The sequence below is a fragment of the Pogona vitticeps genome, chromosome 4 (assembly GCF_051106095.1).
Source record: "Pogona vitticeps strain Pit_001003342236 chromosome 4, PviZW2.1, whole genome shotgun sequence".
In the NCBI taxonomy this organism is placed as follows: domain Eukaryota; kingdom Metazoa; phylum Chordata; class Lepidosauria; order Squamata; family Agamidae; genus Pogona; species Pogona vitticeps.
The window spans coordinates 230,466,110-230,481,879 of NC_135786.1; the positions used below are offsets into that span (position 1 = coordinate 230,466,110).

A 15,770-nucleotide genomic window follows, 5' to 3' on the forward strand; every position below is an offset into this window, starting at 1 on the left:
TTCTGTTTCCAGTGGTCTGTCCTCCAGGAACCTTCTCCCAGAACGACAGCTGCGTTCCATGCCCTTCTGGATTCTATCAAGACCAGGCAGGAAGTCTGATCTGCTTGAAGTGCCCTCTTGGGAAATCAACCGTCTCTGTGGGAGCTTTCCGTGCTGAGCATTGTAAGGATCCTTCAGAAACCATAGTCTGCATCTTCTTGGGGAAATCACAGAAACGGGTTCCTGGGGAAAGTTGTGCTTGTTTTTTTTTATGCGTGCAATGGCTTGTTGTGAGCGTTGTACATAGTTAAGTCCCATTGTTTTTAATGGAGTGTTCTTCGGCTTGTGTAACTGCAAGCTGGGAATCACTACAGCTGTTGGGGAGCACTATGTCTACAGAACAGTTACATTCCGCGATTGCTAGCAGGATTCTGTCCAACAGCTGAAAACATTCACTTGCAGAAATGATGGATAACGAGGTGGCAGCATTCTGGTTTATGTAACAACAGACATTATGGTGCTATAGATATTTAAGTTTGTTTTATGGCCAACAGGGTTGTCTCTGATTTTGCTTATTTTAAAACAAAACAAAACAAAACAAAAAACTACAAAGGTTGGAAAGAATATGCTTGACCTAGCTGGGGATTCTGGGGGATGTAGTCTGAAAAATAACACTTCCAAGCCATTTTTTTTTTAAAAAAAAAGAACACCAAAATAACTTTCTGCATAGAAGAACAAGGAAATAGCTGTGTGGTTTCCTAGATGACCCAAAAATGCAAGAGTGGGTGGTACCTTTTATTGGACCATTTAACAAATCAATCAAATTGCAAGCTTTCACGGAAGAATCCCACTTCATCAGGCTGTGCGCCAGCCCTTTATGGATAACGTAGAGGACTCTTCAAAACATTTCTTCTAGAAGAAGTGGGAAATTCTTTGTAAAAGATTATCCTGTACATATATGGAAAAGCAGACACTCCTCCCCAACTGTTATTGAGCATCATCAATTACATCATGAGAACTCACCAATATACTTTCCCACTTCATTCCACAAGTACACCTTTCTGAGGTTGGAAACCAGGAGGCCCATATCAGGGTATATAGCATATCCCAGGAATGTATTTCAACACTTTCACCTTCTGACTTTCTGCGCCAGGTCTTACAAACTGCCAACGGGATAAGCGAGGTGTGCCATGTGATGAAACTGGACAGTACAGGCCTTCTTATGAAGACTCAGCCACCAACAAATCATTCTGTGTCGACAGCCTGGGAGAGATATTGGAGTGGACAGAAACGGAGGGCCCGCTTACTGACTCCCAATGTTTAGGTGAGTTTTTGGAATAAGGCCTTCTTCCATGGAGGCATAACCTTGACCCAACCAGATGCATTCGTGAAGATACGTTAGGGTGGATTCTGGAGACCATTAGCTCATCACTCGCCAGCTATAAGGAAGTTCAAACTGTTCAAAAAGCTGGAAGTCTACTCAGGAATATGGTAAATTCCGTGCAAAGATTGAAAATCTTGCTTTTTTGAACTAAATAATTCCCAAAATCTCACAGTGGTTCTCCTGGCTGTGGGATTAGAACTAGAGATTGAGGTATTCGTGTTCATATACGAATATCCCCACACAGGTGAACATAACGAGGGTCCAGTCCAGGGCTGGACAGTCCACTCACCAATCTGCTGCGGGTGCTGCAGAGCCTTCCAATGGCTCCAGAGAGCATGATTGGCTTGCCACTCCTGGCAGGAGGCATGATGACAAGCCTCTCTGCTAGATCAAAGAGTGGTGAGCCAAACACACTCTTCGGATCCATTGGAAGGCTTCATTATGTCCACCTGTGCCAGGGTATTCATGTACAAATACGAATTCCCCGTATACGAATACGGGGTAATTAGAACCATAGAATCATGAGGTTGGAAGGGGTCTATAAAGCCATCATATATAAAGCTATAAAGCTCAATGCAGGAATACAAATCAAATAATATCTTTTGTGGGAGTTTTACTCCAAAAATGCAAGATTCCCCATTTCCAGTCCATTCTTGTCTTGCCTGTCATTTCTCCTTCACTCTGGATATGTGACTTTAGAGTTTTGGGGGGGGGGGGAAGTCAGGAAGAGGCTGCTGATACACTAGTCAACATTTGCCTTCATCTCCCTATAATGATGCACTGAAGCCACCCATAACTGAACAGGGGTAGGATGATGCTTTGTATCTCTCAACCCATCTGTGGGGGAGAGAATCAGCGTAGTGTATGGGTTGAATTCTTGGAGTGAAGGCAATCCAGACTCAAGTTCCCACCCCAATGTCATGCTGCTCACTGAGCTCATTCCTAATAATAATAATCACATGCTTTTATGTCAATAGCTAGAAGAACAAACTCCACCTGCAATCTTCAAAGCCCTAAAGTAAAATAGCAATTCAATTGGATTCAGTTCATGAGTTCACTAGGTGGATTCAGCCTTCCAACACAAATATATAGGATATAAAGCAAAAACAAAGGGAAAATAAAGAAGCCAAAAATGTTGTGTCACCCTAAAGACTAACTGCTTTAGTCTGAGGAAGTAGATCTGTCCATGAAAGCTCACATTAAAATATAGCAGTTAGTCTTTAAGTTGCCACAATCTTTTTGGCTTCTTTATTTTCTCTCTTTCTTTTGTTTTTGACTGGTATGCTAGCACAGACTAACAAAGCTACCTCTCCTAAAACATAAAGGAATTATACCTAAACCAAGTTGGAAGGATCTCAGTATTTCAAGTGACAATGGCAGCTCCAGCTTCTTCAGCTTGCCCGCTCTTTCTGATTCCAACTTCTTATTCACAACCCTGCTCTTTCTTAGTCTCGCCCCTTTCTGGTGAACTAATACTTTATATGTTAGCATTCTAGCTGAAGGATCTGGGGGGGGGGGGGTGTAATCCATACAAGTAGCATACCCAAGTTTTTGTCTGGGGTGAGTCACACATTTTAAAAAGTATTAATTGCATGTCCTTTTTTTAAAAAATCATAGTATGTAGAGTTCCTTTCTCTGCAGGGAAGAGTGGAAAAAAGTGAAAGCTGCTCTAAGTACCAAGATGCAACAGGTCTTAATTGCTTTAATAAGTGTTATTTCACTTGGTATCTCTGATCCTTTGGGACCAAGCTGGCAACCTCCAGCCTCTTTGAATTTCTGTCTTAACATGTTCTTAATGGAACATTTGGCATTAATTTGGGAGAAGCTGTAAAAAGATATGCGTTCCAGATGAGTAGCTAGGAATACATTTTTTGGCAGAAGGAGAGAACATTCTGAAGTGTTTTGAAGGCTGTTTATGTTGAAAGTAATAATAATAACTGCCATAGTAACCCTTAGCAGCTACCAGTGATGCTGTACTCTGTAGCAGAGTATTAGATGCTTTGTATTCTTTAAGGCTTTCACGACCAGGATCCAATGGTTGTTGTAGGTTTTTTGGGCTGTTTGGCCGTGTTCTGGAGGTTTTTCTTTCTACTGGTTCACCAGTCTCTGTGGCCGGCATCTTCAGAGGACTGGAGTCAGAACTCTCTCTGTGTTCTGGTGTAGTGTGTGATCACCATAATCACCCAATCTCCTGAAAAGGACAAAAAGCTGACCTCACAGTTACAAATACTCAGCCATCCCACACACTACACCAGAACACAGAGTTCTAACTCCTTTTCTCTGAAGATGCCGGCCACAGAGACTGGCAAAATGTTAGGAAGAAAAACCTCCAGAACACAACCAAACAGCCCAAAAAACCCTACAACAAACTATTAGATGCTTTGTTTTCATGTCTGTTCCTTGACCTCTAGCTGCTATTGAGGGGAGCTGGAGAGTGTGTGCGAGTGAGAGACAGAAAAAGAGTAGGAGTGGAGTGGTGCATTTTGATAGCCAAGTGCTCATCTTGGTAGCCACCTCAGCGAAAGGACTGGCCAACAGGTGCTATCCTATGCCAGGAGATGCCCAAATACATTCACATTCTTCAGGGAATCTCCCACTTGTCTCAGATGAAAATCAAGGAGAAGTTTTTCCCCAGAACCTCTGTAAAACTTAAAGGAATAGCAGAGAATTCATTAATTAAATGCTATTAGTCATACACTGCTTTTCTCCTAACTCATGGTGGCTCCCAACAACTAAACTGTAAAACAATTAACCGTTTTAAAATAAATATATATAAACCTCATATTAAAAACAATTAAACATGTCTCAAGATTGAAACCATGATTAAAAACAGGTGTAAGAATTTTTTTAATTAAAAAATCTCTAACCCGTTAAGCAAAACATTCCTGAGATGCCTAATTAATTGGTTATAGGCTTGCCTGAAGGAGAAGATGATTGCCTGATAGTGGAAGGCCAAGAGGGAGGGGACCAACCTGGCTAGCCAGGGGAATGCATTCCAAAACCTGGCAGCAAACACTGAGAAGGCTGTCTTTCAAGTCCTCGCCAAGCGAGCTTCGGAAGGTGGTAGAACCAAGAGAAGGGCCTCCCCAGAAGATCTTAAGAGCCAAGAAGTTTCATAAAGGGTGATATGATCCTTGAAAACTATAACGTGGAAAGAGAGAAGTACCAATGTCTGAAATTGAAAGCAAACCCAAGAAAATAGTCCTCGGTCACAGAGGGAACTAGATTACTTTGGAGTCACTTGATAGGCTAAGGGGAAGAGCTGGAAGAACAAGGGGAAGCTAAGAAAATGGGATCATTGCATCATCCCAGTCCTTTGCAAATGTGGATAAGAGTAGGCAAGACCACCTCTTTGTCACAGTAAACTTTACTCCTCAGCATAAACTGTGGACGAAATGATGTTGGGTGTCCCGAATGCTCCTGATATTGTCCATTATTTGACTAAAATTGTTTGATGAAATTATTAATTGTAGTTGGTGCTTCTGACACAAATGAAATAAAGATCGCGATCGTCTCCAGAGAACACAGGCATGGATGCAAATAAGCTGCCGGCCATGAACCGCTAGTTCGTGCCAGCTTGCTTTTTGGCTGAACAAACATTTAACGTTTTCCAGCTCCGCCTCCTCTGCTGGGCACCCAATCAGAGGAAGTGCCTGGATGATGTGGGCAGGGAAGCTGGAGCACTGCCTCTGATTGGGTGCCTGGTGGAGGAGGAGGAGTTGGGAAGCACTGAACACCTGCTCTGCAGAAACATGAACCAACATGAACCAACAAACTCATGGTTCGTGGCCACCTCTAATGTAGATCCATACTATTTAAGTGCACTCATATGTAGGTGTACATGGATGCTTGTGCACATCCATTGGACTTTATAATACCAAATGAGTTAGGATCAGCCTCAACATTTTTGGAGAATTGCTTTCTTCTGCTGCAGCTTCCTAGATTCCCAAGCTGGTGTCGGCAGTTACATTTTTGGACTCAGAACCCTAGAATCCTCCATTAGTAGTCCTACTGCCGGAATGTTTTCTCAGAGCTGTATTCCAAAAAAGAAACTCACGCTCTCACCAGCTCACAGGTATAGAATACTGTGTTTGCAAAAAGGACAGTGCAGACTTATAATTACATACCATCCGGTCATTTCTCACTTACAGTGGCTTCTTCCAGGTTTTCAAGGCAAAAAGTACTGAGAAGTGGTTTACCACTGCCTTTTTCTGGGGGCACCTTGAGATTGCCCCAAGACTACTTGGGGTGGATCTTCTCCCAGGAGGTACAGTGGGGAATAAAATTCCCAACCTCTGGCTCTGAATTCAGGTGCTTAGGATCATGGATTTTACATGGACAGATTGGACATTGTATATCAGTGGTCCCCAACCTTGGGCCTCCAGATGTTCTTGGACTACAACTCCCTGAAATCCTGGCCAGCAGAGGTGGTGGTGAAGGCTTCTGGGAGTTGTAGTCCAAGAACATCTGGTGGCCCAAGATTGGGGACCACTGTTGTATACCAAAATAAAAAGGAGGACTGTTACATGTCCTCAAATGGCTTAAAATCACCAGCTCGGGAATTCCAGGAAAAATCCATTTCTCCCTTGCTACTCCGAGTATTGCAGCTAAACTGAATGGGAACAATAAATCCTAGGGTCGTGAGTTGGAGACCATGATCTTTGTCCAAGGATGAGCAAGCTCCCAGAATCGTCCTGACCATTGGCTTGCCTAGCTGATTGGCTAATGTCCAACAACATCAGAAAAAACAGGTTTGACACTTGCTCTGTTCCCAGCTATTCCGCCTCCACCGGAAATGATCTTACAGCCTTAATTTGTTCCAGAGCAGGGTGTTTAGACAGCAGCTGTAATAGTTCATCATCATGACCTTCCCACAGACCGAGATTTTCATTGTCACCCCACAATGAATCTCTTTCTGGGACATAGCGATGGGCCCTTATCTCAGTCCAACCGCATGGTTTAGATACTGCTAAAGACGGCCTGATTTCTCAGAGATTCCACATGTTGTATAGATAACATGTTCCTTTCTGCTCAAGTTTTCTTCTTTTTAGAAGAGGACACGCCTGAGGAGCAAGCTGGAGGTGCAAGTTCGTGTTTTGTGGAGTTATTCCATCATTTTACAGTTATGCAAGGATGACTGTGGCTTTGAGGCATGAAATAATTCAAAACAAAACAGAGGCCCGAGATCGCTTGCCTTTTAATAATAAGAGTAGAAACAGATTTGTGCTTGTTAAGATAGCATCTGAGAGGCACCATCGGAGGCTTATGCTAGCACATGAACAAGACCGACAAGCACGGAACAAAAGGGAATGCTCCACAGTGACACACTTCATGAAAACAGGAGTGTCGCTGGGCAAAGTGTCTCCCTGTCACAAGGCTGGTAAATCTATGGCGGTCCAGAGGTTTGGGAGCTCCTAGTTCCCATCAGCTGTACCTGGCAGGATTAGTGCTCAGGAGTAAAGGAAACTGGAGTTCAACAATGTCTGGGGAACTACATCAGCCCTCATGCCTGATGCAGAGGCAGGCAAGTTGGAACCCTGGGTGTACAAATATGGTACCCAGCAACCCCTGCCACCCAACGGCAACATTTTTGGCTCAAACATTAACCACGTGTCCTCTATGAGGTAGAGGACCATGTTGCCATGCTTTGAGGGCATCCCATGGCCTCTGGGGTCCCCACTCTTTTTTTCCTAGTTCTTCTTATTTCAAAGTTTTGGCCACTAGAGGGTGAAAACGGGCTTCTTCAGTAGAAGAGTCACGTCCTGTCAAGTCCTTTCCGATTTATAGTGATCCTTTCCAGGTTTTCCAAATAGCAAGTGCTCAGAAGTGGTTCACCATTTCCTTCTTCTGGGGGGGGGGGTGTCCTAAGACTATGCAGCTTGGCCAAAGCCAAACAGGATGGCTCTATTTGCAGGAGGCACAGTGGAGAATTGAACTCCCAACCTCCAAGGCAGCGTAGAAAAAGAAGCCAGCCCATTATTTTAAAAGAAAAAATTGGAGCAGGCAGGAGGCTAACAAGAGAAGGTGCAGCTGTCCTGTGGGGGTTTTCCCTCTTGTGGCTTAGCAAGTGGTGAATAACTTTGTGACGAAACTGAAAGTAAAAATATATGTCCTGGTCCATGAGCCACCCTTCTCCATCCGCAGTCACACAATGTCTTCACAATCCTATGCAAGCATTTATGTTCCCTAGGATTCTTTGTCAGGAGAGAGCCAGCATGGCACAGTGGTTATAGTTTTGGACTGGGACTTGGGAAATCCAGGTTGAAATCCTGCGTTAGCCAGAGAATTCAGCAGGTGACCAAGAACCAAACCCTCTCCCTTAGGTTGGCCTGCCTCACAGGGTTGTTGTGAGAATAGTGTGGGGAGGGGAAGAGTCATGAACCCTACTTTGCCCACTCAGTTGTGTGACAGACAGTCTATTGGGGGAGAGAGAGAAAAACGCTACACAAATATTTCCATTTGTGTGGCTTATCTCAGTTGGATTTTGACAAAGCTGAGACCATCTTTTGAGGCCTTTCTTCAACTGAAGTTCAGTAGGTGGAGGTGAGAAAGGGGTCTGTTCATGGTAGCTCCCCAAGCTGGGAAACCTCAATCTCTCTCTCCTCCACTGTGCTATTACACTGTTTTCAGCACAAGATGAAGCTTATGTTTTTTCCCCCTCAGGCTATTTTAGGACTGTGCACTCTTGAGCCACTGAATTTTAAACCTGCTGTGTCCTCTTAGTGGTCCTGTGTATCACAGGAGATTGGTCCGGATCCTATTGGACTTTGCATGCTTGCTTAGCTTGCCGCAGCTAATTGATGAGGTGCTGGGAGGCAACTCAGTCATGCTGCCAATTGCAGAACCAAGATGCACCCTGGCTTGTCCTTAATTAGCCACAATTAGCCACAGAAATTTGCACGACCTTTATGTGAGCAACAAGAAAATTCCAGCCACTGTTTTACTTGCTACCACTGACAATTTTTTTCCATTCATTTTTATTACTTTATTATTTGCTGATTTGTCATGATGGTAGTTCATTGTTTTTTATGATTTATTTATTTATTTATTTTATTTATATCCCGCCTATCTGGTCGGTTAAGACCACTCTTAATTTAGGGTGCTATACTGTAAAGGAAAATGAAATGAATGGCTTTTCCACTGTGCTGAAGTGTTCAAGTTAAAGCACAGTGTTACATCGCTTAAATGCTGGACTAGAACTGATGATACTCACCTATAAATTCCACCTCACCAATGAACTGCTGGATAGCTCAGTGTTTTAGTTATCAGATGTTGGGAGTTTGATTCCCCACTCTTATCTCCTTGGCAAAGGGCAGGGCTCATGATGTTTCATAGAGTCCCTTCCAGCTCTGCAGTTCTAAAATGATGATGATGATGATGATGATGATGATGATGATGATGATGATGATGATGATGACAATGATGATGATGATGACAACAATGACGATGACGATGACGATGATCGTAATGAATCTCACTAGGTCACTTGTGCAAAATGGCGAAAGGACCATGTACCATGTCCTCCTTATAGGCAATGCAGAATATGACATAACAAACAAAGCAGTAAATGATGGTAAAACATAGCTGTTTCTGGATGTTTTTTCATGTTAGTTCTCAGGCGTTTTGAGAAGATTCCTGCTACCAAGCTTTCCTTCACAACAGAAGAGGTTGAGATTGTTAGCTCTCAAGCCATCCAAGGAGAACCACAGAGTGCTCTCCAACAGTGTGTTGCAGGTAAGAAAGTTCCTTCCTACTTACTTAAACAGGGTAGCTCTCCATACTACTGTCAGTCAAGAACGGTTTATAATTGTTTTCTTTGTTCAAAAGAATGGTCAAAGTAAGGTGATACATTATTGGTACCTCAAATCCATGCCACTATCTCATCCTTTGTGTTTATACTGATTGTCAGTCCTTGTAGTCATCTTATATTCTTCTGGATAGGACTATCAGAAAGTATTGTGTTTTTAGTGTAGCTTGTTTTAATCCTTGTGTCCCTTCACCTGGAGAAGATAGCCTAGAAATGTAACAAACAAAGAAAGAAGAGCCAATTTCACCAATATATTTATGTTTGCTGTGGAAAGAATATGAGACTTAAAAAAAATCAAATGCAAGAGAAACGGAGCTAACAGATTTACCTGTCAAAGGCCAGAACATTGAGTGTTAGAATCCCTGTGTATTCATGCAAACTCATTACATCTCAGTGTTGCCACCTATTTTTTTCTCAGGTTCCCCTGACTATTAATATCTGTTTGGCAGGTACGTACATCATAGACCTCTCTGTACCAGGGTAAATGCATTACAGAGTTTGGAAATGTTGGTTAAATTCATTTAGCTGAGTGGCAGAAGTGCAGAGATTCACAAAACAGAGTAGTTTTGAGTTCCTCAAATTAGTCCACCCATTCTGTCATTAACTGGCATTTACAGTCTCAATAACTCAATCTGAGACATTAGTAAGAAGAAAGAACAAAAGCTATTTTCTTTACTCAGTTTTGAACAGATCAGCAGCAAACTAACCAACAACACTGACTTCCAACTGACTTCAACAGACTCAAGACAGGGAAAGAGAAACACAGGGCAGAGAGGAGGGAATCTCTCTGAATTCAGGGGCAGGAGGGAACAATTGATTAGTGCTGGATACATTGGCAGTCATTCCAGCTAGCCCAGAAAGGTCCTTCTAGTAGAGATTGCCTGCAAGGCAAGGTTGAGCCTCGTGGCACAGTGGTTAAAACGCTGTACTGCAGCTAAAAACTGTGCTCACGACCTGGGGTTCAAATCCCAGGTAGCTGGCTCAAGGTCGACTCAGCCTTCCATCCTTCCGAGGTCGGTAAAATGAGTACCCAGCTTGCTAGGGGGGGCAATGTGTAGCCTGTATAATTTAAAAAAAAAATTGTAAACCGCCCGGAGAGTGCTTGTAGCGCTATGGGGCGGTATATAAGTCCAATAAATAAATAAATAAATAAAAACTCCAATAGAATGCACTTCTCGAATTTGGATGGTGTGAAGGTGGTGGGGGAGGGGGCAGAATTTTGATTTGATTTGTTTTTGAAGAATTTGCTGATGTTTACACATTACTTTATATTCATAATGAAAGGAACTTGTGGTCTGAGAAATACGAAGGCAGGAGGAAGTGAAACGGACCATTTCCTATCAAAGGCAATAGGGAGACGGTGCAGTTTCTAGATTAACATGCTTTCCGCTGACATCTTTATCAAATTATCAGTGAGTGTAATTATCCTCTACCAGGAATTTTGATACCCAGGGCTTTGCTGACATATTGGTTAAGTCTGAGTCATGTGAGACCGGAATATGTAGGAAGACAATGGAGGAGTACCTGGGCTCAAGCATAGGATAGCCATGTTGATTCCAGATAGAACCCACTGGCTTTATGTTTTCTTCTGAAGGAAGAGGGGATGGAGGAAATATACATGCTTGGGAAGGCAGGGTCTTTTTTGGTAGGAGCAAATAACAGCAGCAGCAGCAGCAGCAGCAACAACAACAACAACAATAACAACAAAAACAGTATGCTGTCAAATTGATTCCAACTTATGGCAAACCTTTCCAGGGTTTTCTAGGCAGAGAAAACACAGAAGTTGTTTACCCTTTCATTTTTTGGGGGGGTTTGCTCTGGGACTGTGCAGCTTGCCCAAGGCCACACAGGCTGGCTCTGTTTGCAAGAGGCACAATGGAGATTCGAACTCACAACCTAAACCATTAAGCTATCGAGCCAGTTCCTACCAACCTCTAAATTTCAGCACATGGATTGAAAGCCCTGTTTGCCACACCGTAGCAGTGGATCTGGTTCACTCACCTTTGTGTGTGTGTGTGTGTTTTAAATACGAAGTACGAATAAAAACAGGTAAATATTCATCCCTTCATATCTGTGCCACGTATTCGTGGCAATAGACAAATGTGGCTAATCCCTTGGATATTCCTACTAGATATTAATCAAGGGTTTCATCACCAGGTTTGTCTCCATAAAATGAGGACTTGTACCCTGCTATCGGATCACAAATATGGATCAATGTATGTTTAATGAATCGGCAATATTCGTCAGAAAAACTAATCCGTTTTTATATCCGTCCCCATCTCTAGTTTGTATACAATACTTCCCATTAAATATATTATGAATCTTTTTCTGCTTTCAGAGTGCGAGCAGGAGGAATCCTGTGGGTTTCTTACATTGTCTGTCAGTGGGACGGAAACACGCTGTGACCTGTACAACGCTCGGGAAAGCAACTACAACTGCTCTGCTTCAGGAATGGTAACTGAATGTAGTCACTTGATATCTGATCTACTGTGATGATCAGCTGTGGAAAAATGTCTTGCTGGCTTGCCTACTAACTCTCCGCTTTCCATAAATTAAGCAAATATATCTATGTCGGGGACGGGAAAGTTAAATTCAAGATGGCTGCATCTTGTCCTTTGGTTAAACAAAAAAAGTCTGTTGTTACACCCCTCTGTAAAGACTGATGAGTTTTATTTCTTACAAGGCTTTGTGGATTATCACACATGTCTTCAGTTTCACAAAACGTGTTCGTCTTTAAGGTGTCAACGAAATTCCTTCCTGTTTCCGTTGCAATAGACGAATGTGGCTAACCCCTCAGATCTTCCTACTAGATATTAATCAAGGGTTTCAGCACCAGGTTTGTCTCCATAAAATGAGGACTTGTACCTTGCCGTCGGACTCTACTTTGGAGTTGCTTTCCTGAAAAAGACACACCTTGAGACAGTCTAGCCTAAGGTCTGGGGACTACGGCAGGAATGGTGAACCTGTGTTTCTCCAGATGTTGCTGGATTACAATGCCTATCAGCCCCATGTGCATAGCCAGTGATGAGGGACAATGGGACATGCACTGCAACAATGTCTGGAAGGCCACATATTCACTGTCCATAGACGAGAACCTTTGTTTTGACCAGCACTGGATTTCAAAACTTTGTTAGATAGACGGTACGGCTATTTTGGTTCACTCAAACAGTTTAATAAATAAATAAATAATGACAACAAAAATTATGTGCTGTCAAGTCAATTCTGACTTATATTGACTCTTTCTAGAGCTTTCTAGATACAGAATACACAGAAGTGGTTTACCATTCCCTTCTTCTGGGGGCGCCCTGGGACTGTTCAGCTTGCCCAAGGCCACACAGGCTGGCTCTTCTCCCAGGGGGAATTGGTCTAGATGTCTAATCCACTAAGCTATTACTTGGTCACATTTGCTTAAAATTATGTACAATCAAACCAAGGGAGATTTGTATACTTCCTTTCCTTTGTTTTTCAGTAGTGCATTTATACATCTCCACCAATTAGACTCTTCCTCAGCACTTCTAATTTCCAGAATTCTGCTTGTGTCTGTGTGTTTTCCACTTATGTTCCATTTTTTTCCAGATGTTAGCCCAAGGTTAATCCCATAATAACCTTTTGTACAAGTGAACTCCCTCAACGGGGCAACCTCTGGCTTGTGTAACTGCAAGGTGGGGATTGCCAGGGCAAACTCAGGGTGCCCTGTGTATGGAGCCTTTGTGCTGTACATCTGCTAACAGGATTCTTCCTGTCTGTTTTGCCCCACAAACATTTTGCTTTTCAGCTGTGGACCAAGAAAAAGGATGGATTTTTAAAGTGATAGATTCCATTGCTTTAAAAAAAAGGGGGGGTTAAGGAGGCTTCATGTGGCCTTCAAGCTGCACTTGGCCAACCCCTGGTCTCACAAAAGTGGAGCGCATGAACATCATGACTGTTTCAGCCTCAACCAGGAATATTATATACAGATTGCCTTAAATAATAATCATGTGCCAACAAGTCAATTTTGGCAACCCTTTTCAGGGTTTCCTAGGTAGAGAATACTCAGAAATGGTTTACTTTTTCCTTCTTCTGGGGGAACCCTGGGACTATATAGCTTTCCCAAGGATCCACAAGCTGGCTCTTCTCCCAAGAGGCACACTGGAGACTCGAACTCCCAACCTCTAGTTCTGCAGCCAGATACTTCAACCACTGAGCTATCCAACCAGCTGGATTAGATGGTCTTACTCTCCTAATCATACACTGAAGAATGAACATCTCAAAGGCTATGCTTTCTTTGGTGTTAAAAATTAACACACACTGTGGATTTGTCTACCACAGGTTCAGGGTTCTTGGGATAATCCTGCCACCACCCGTGTTGATCATCTCACCTGCTTGCTGAAAGTGAAAAGCCAAGACCAAAACCCAGTGGGGGTGTATCTGAAAAAGGGTACGTGCTGACGACTGTTAGATATGATGGTCAAGAAAAATGGGTACGAAAGATGAATGCACTTTTTAAATAAAAAAAGCCAGTGTCTTAGAAGAGGGTGTAAAGCTCATCTGGATGATTGTGGGCTCCATGAATTAAAAAACAAATTGCAAAATTCATCAAAAATTGCTAATTTGTCAATTCGTATTCATCCAAATGATGTCCCCGACAAATACAAATGAACAAATTTGTAGTGATTTTTGATTTGTCCATTTGTGGGGCTATAAAACAGCTCCCAAGGCACCTCAAGACACCAAAATTACAAAGAGGTTTCCCCTGACTCTCCTCTACAGTTTCTCCAGGGTTGGTGAAGATCGGGTTTCAGACGTCTGAGTTAGATATCAACAAAGAAGAAAGTTCCCTGCAGGCATATCAAGACACCAAAATCACAGAGAGGTTTCCCCTAACTCTTCTCTACAATCCCTCCAAGTCTGGTGAAGAAGGAGGTTTCCCCAAGCCAACTGCTTAAGGGCTTTAAAGGCAAAAATGAATTGATGAATTGTTTCATCAGAAAAAAAATTAAATTCATTAACTGTGATTTGTTAACCTTGTTGAATCACAAATCAAAATAGTTTGCCATTATTCTGATTCATTTGTGCCTATCTCTTAAGTAAATCCCTACTTTTTTCATTCTTATCCATGAGCACAAGAACTGCAAAATGTTTCTGCTTGTCTCCCATTTGATAAGAGATTTCTTTCTTATTTTTTTATGGAAGTTTTCACATTTAAGAAAACCATTTTCGACAAATAACACAGTACTAGATAATTGCTCGAAACTAGGTTGGCTGTTGCTTTGCCTCCTTGATTTTCATGAATCAGGTTGCTTGTGTCTTTTTGTACCATTACTCAGTCCATTAGTGTTTGCTCTCTCTACGTGCTTAGCGCCTCAATGGGAAACAATGCTAATTTCACTTAGGGACATTTTGTGCGAATTTATGAATGACCTTGATTGAAATAAGAACCCTTCATTTTGCTTTCACGTTGGATGCAAGGAGTTTTGCTGGGTTGAAGCTGCCTGGCTGAGGTGTCCTGTTGAATTAAGAAGATGGAAATTTATGAATTCCACAAATACTTTGTGATGCCTTCCATGGTTGAGGGAACTGCCTTCTCAGTCCCCTTTCCTTGTTACTCTGTGCCTGTGAAATCATGCCTTGAGTAACAACATCCAGGTCAGAGATTAGTTCCTTCTTGAAGACTTGAGGAAGCAGTCCGGTATGCATCTGTAGTCACCCTCCCATAGACCTTCACTTTATTTTGCACCCTTATTTTGCATCCTTAGTATTCCCTCCCTCTTCTTTCTAGGACAAGAATTCACTACATCTGGAGTCAAGACCATTGAGATGACTGATTTCCAGGATGTTGTTTCTGGCATCTACCGCATTCTGGTTCTCTCAGAAGCTGGTACATCGTTGACCGATGTTCATCTCTTCTGCCATCAGGCCTGTAGCCAAGATGCCTGCTGTGATGGCTTTGTCTTGAGCCAGATCCTGCCTGATGGAGGTAACTGTTCAGATTACAGTTGTGAATTACAGGAAGCTCATTCTTGCATTTATCCCATTTAATGGGAACATTTTGGAGGGGGGGGGAGAAATGCAAAGCCACAGGAAGAAGTGCATGTCTAGTTGATGCTATCTCCATCAGGAGTGAGATTTGAGAGGCTTGCATTATTAGTCTTCACTCAAAGCAACATTTTAATTTAGTAAATAGCTTTCGAGGGCACTTGGTCACAGTGTCACAATTTGGCAAACATGGCGCACAGAGGTTACAACAGAGGCAGGCGATTTCTTGCATTCTAGATGTTGGACTCCAGATTTCATCATGAATGAACCCATGGACAAAACTTATGAGTGATGAGATTTGTAACTCAGTAACCTTTGGAGGGCTGCAGGTTTTCCCACTGCATTGGTTAAACTGCATTGTCTTACCATAGTGATTTGTCGCTAAAATGTTACGAAAACTGGCTTCCGTTTCTAGGTGGGCAGCCAAATATTTGATGGAGAGAAACCAGGCTGAGTATGGTCTTATTAAAAAAGAATATTCATTTTGCGCAGAATTGAGATGTAAGCAAGTTGTACTGCCAGGAAAAAAAAAACATGAGTCTCAGAAGAAAGACAGTGTCATTCAGGTTTTTTTTTAAATAATTT

At 42.5% G+C, this 15,770-nt stretch overlaps 1 protein-coding gene across 1 annotated transcript in view; it reads left to right on the forward strand.

Moving 5' to 3' along the window:
* Nucleotides 1-15,770, forward strand: part of TG (thyroglobulin) — a 162,476-nt gene that overhangs the window by 56,093 nt on the left and 90,613 nt on the right. The window contains exons 21-26 of the mRNA XM_078393094.1: nt 13-162; nt 1,133-1,303; nt 8,975-9,097; nt 11,509-11,624; nt 13,479-13,587; nt 14,929-15,126. Of these exons, the coding sequence (XP_078249220.1) occupies nt 13-162; nt 1,133-1,303; nt 8,975-9,097; nt 11,509-11,624; nt 13,479-13,587; nt 14,929-15,126 (867 nt within the window). The remainder of the gene's footprint in view (nt 1-12; nt 163-1,132; nt 1,304-8,974; nt 9,098-11,508; nt 11,625-13,478; nt 13,588-14,928; nt 15,127-15,770) is intronic.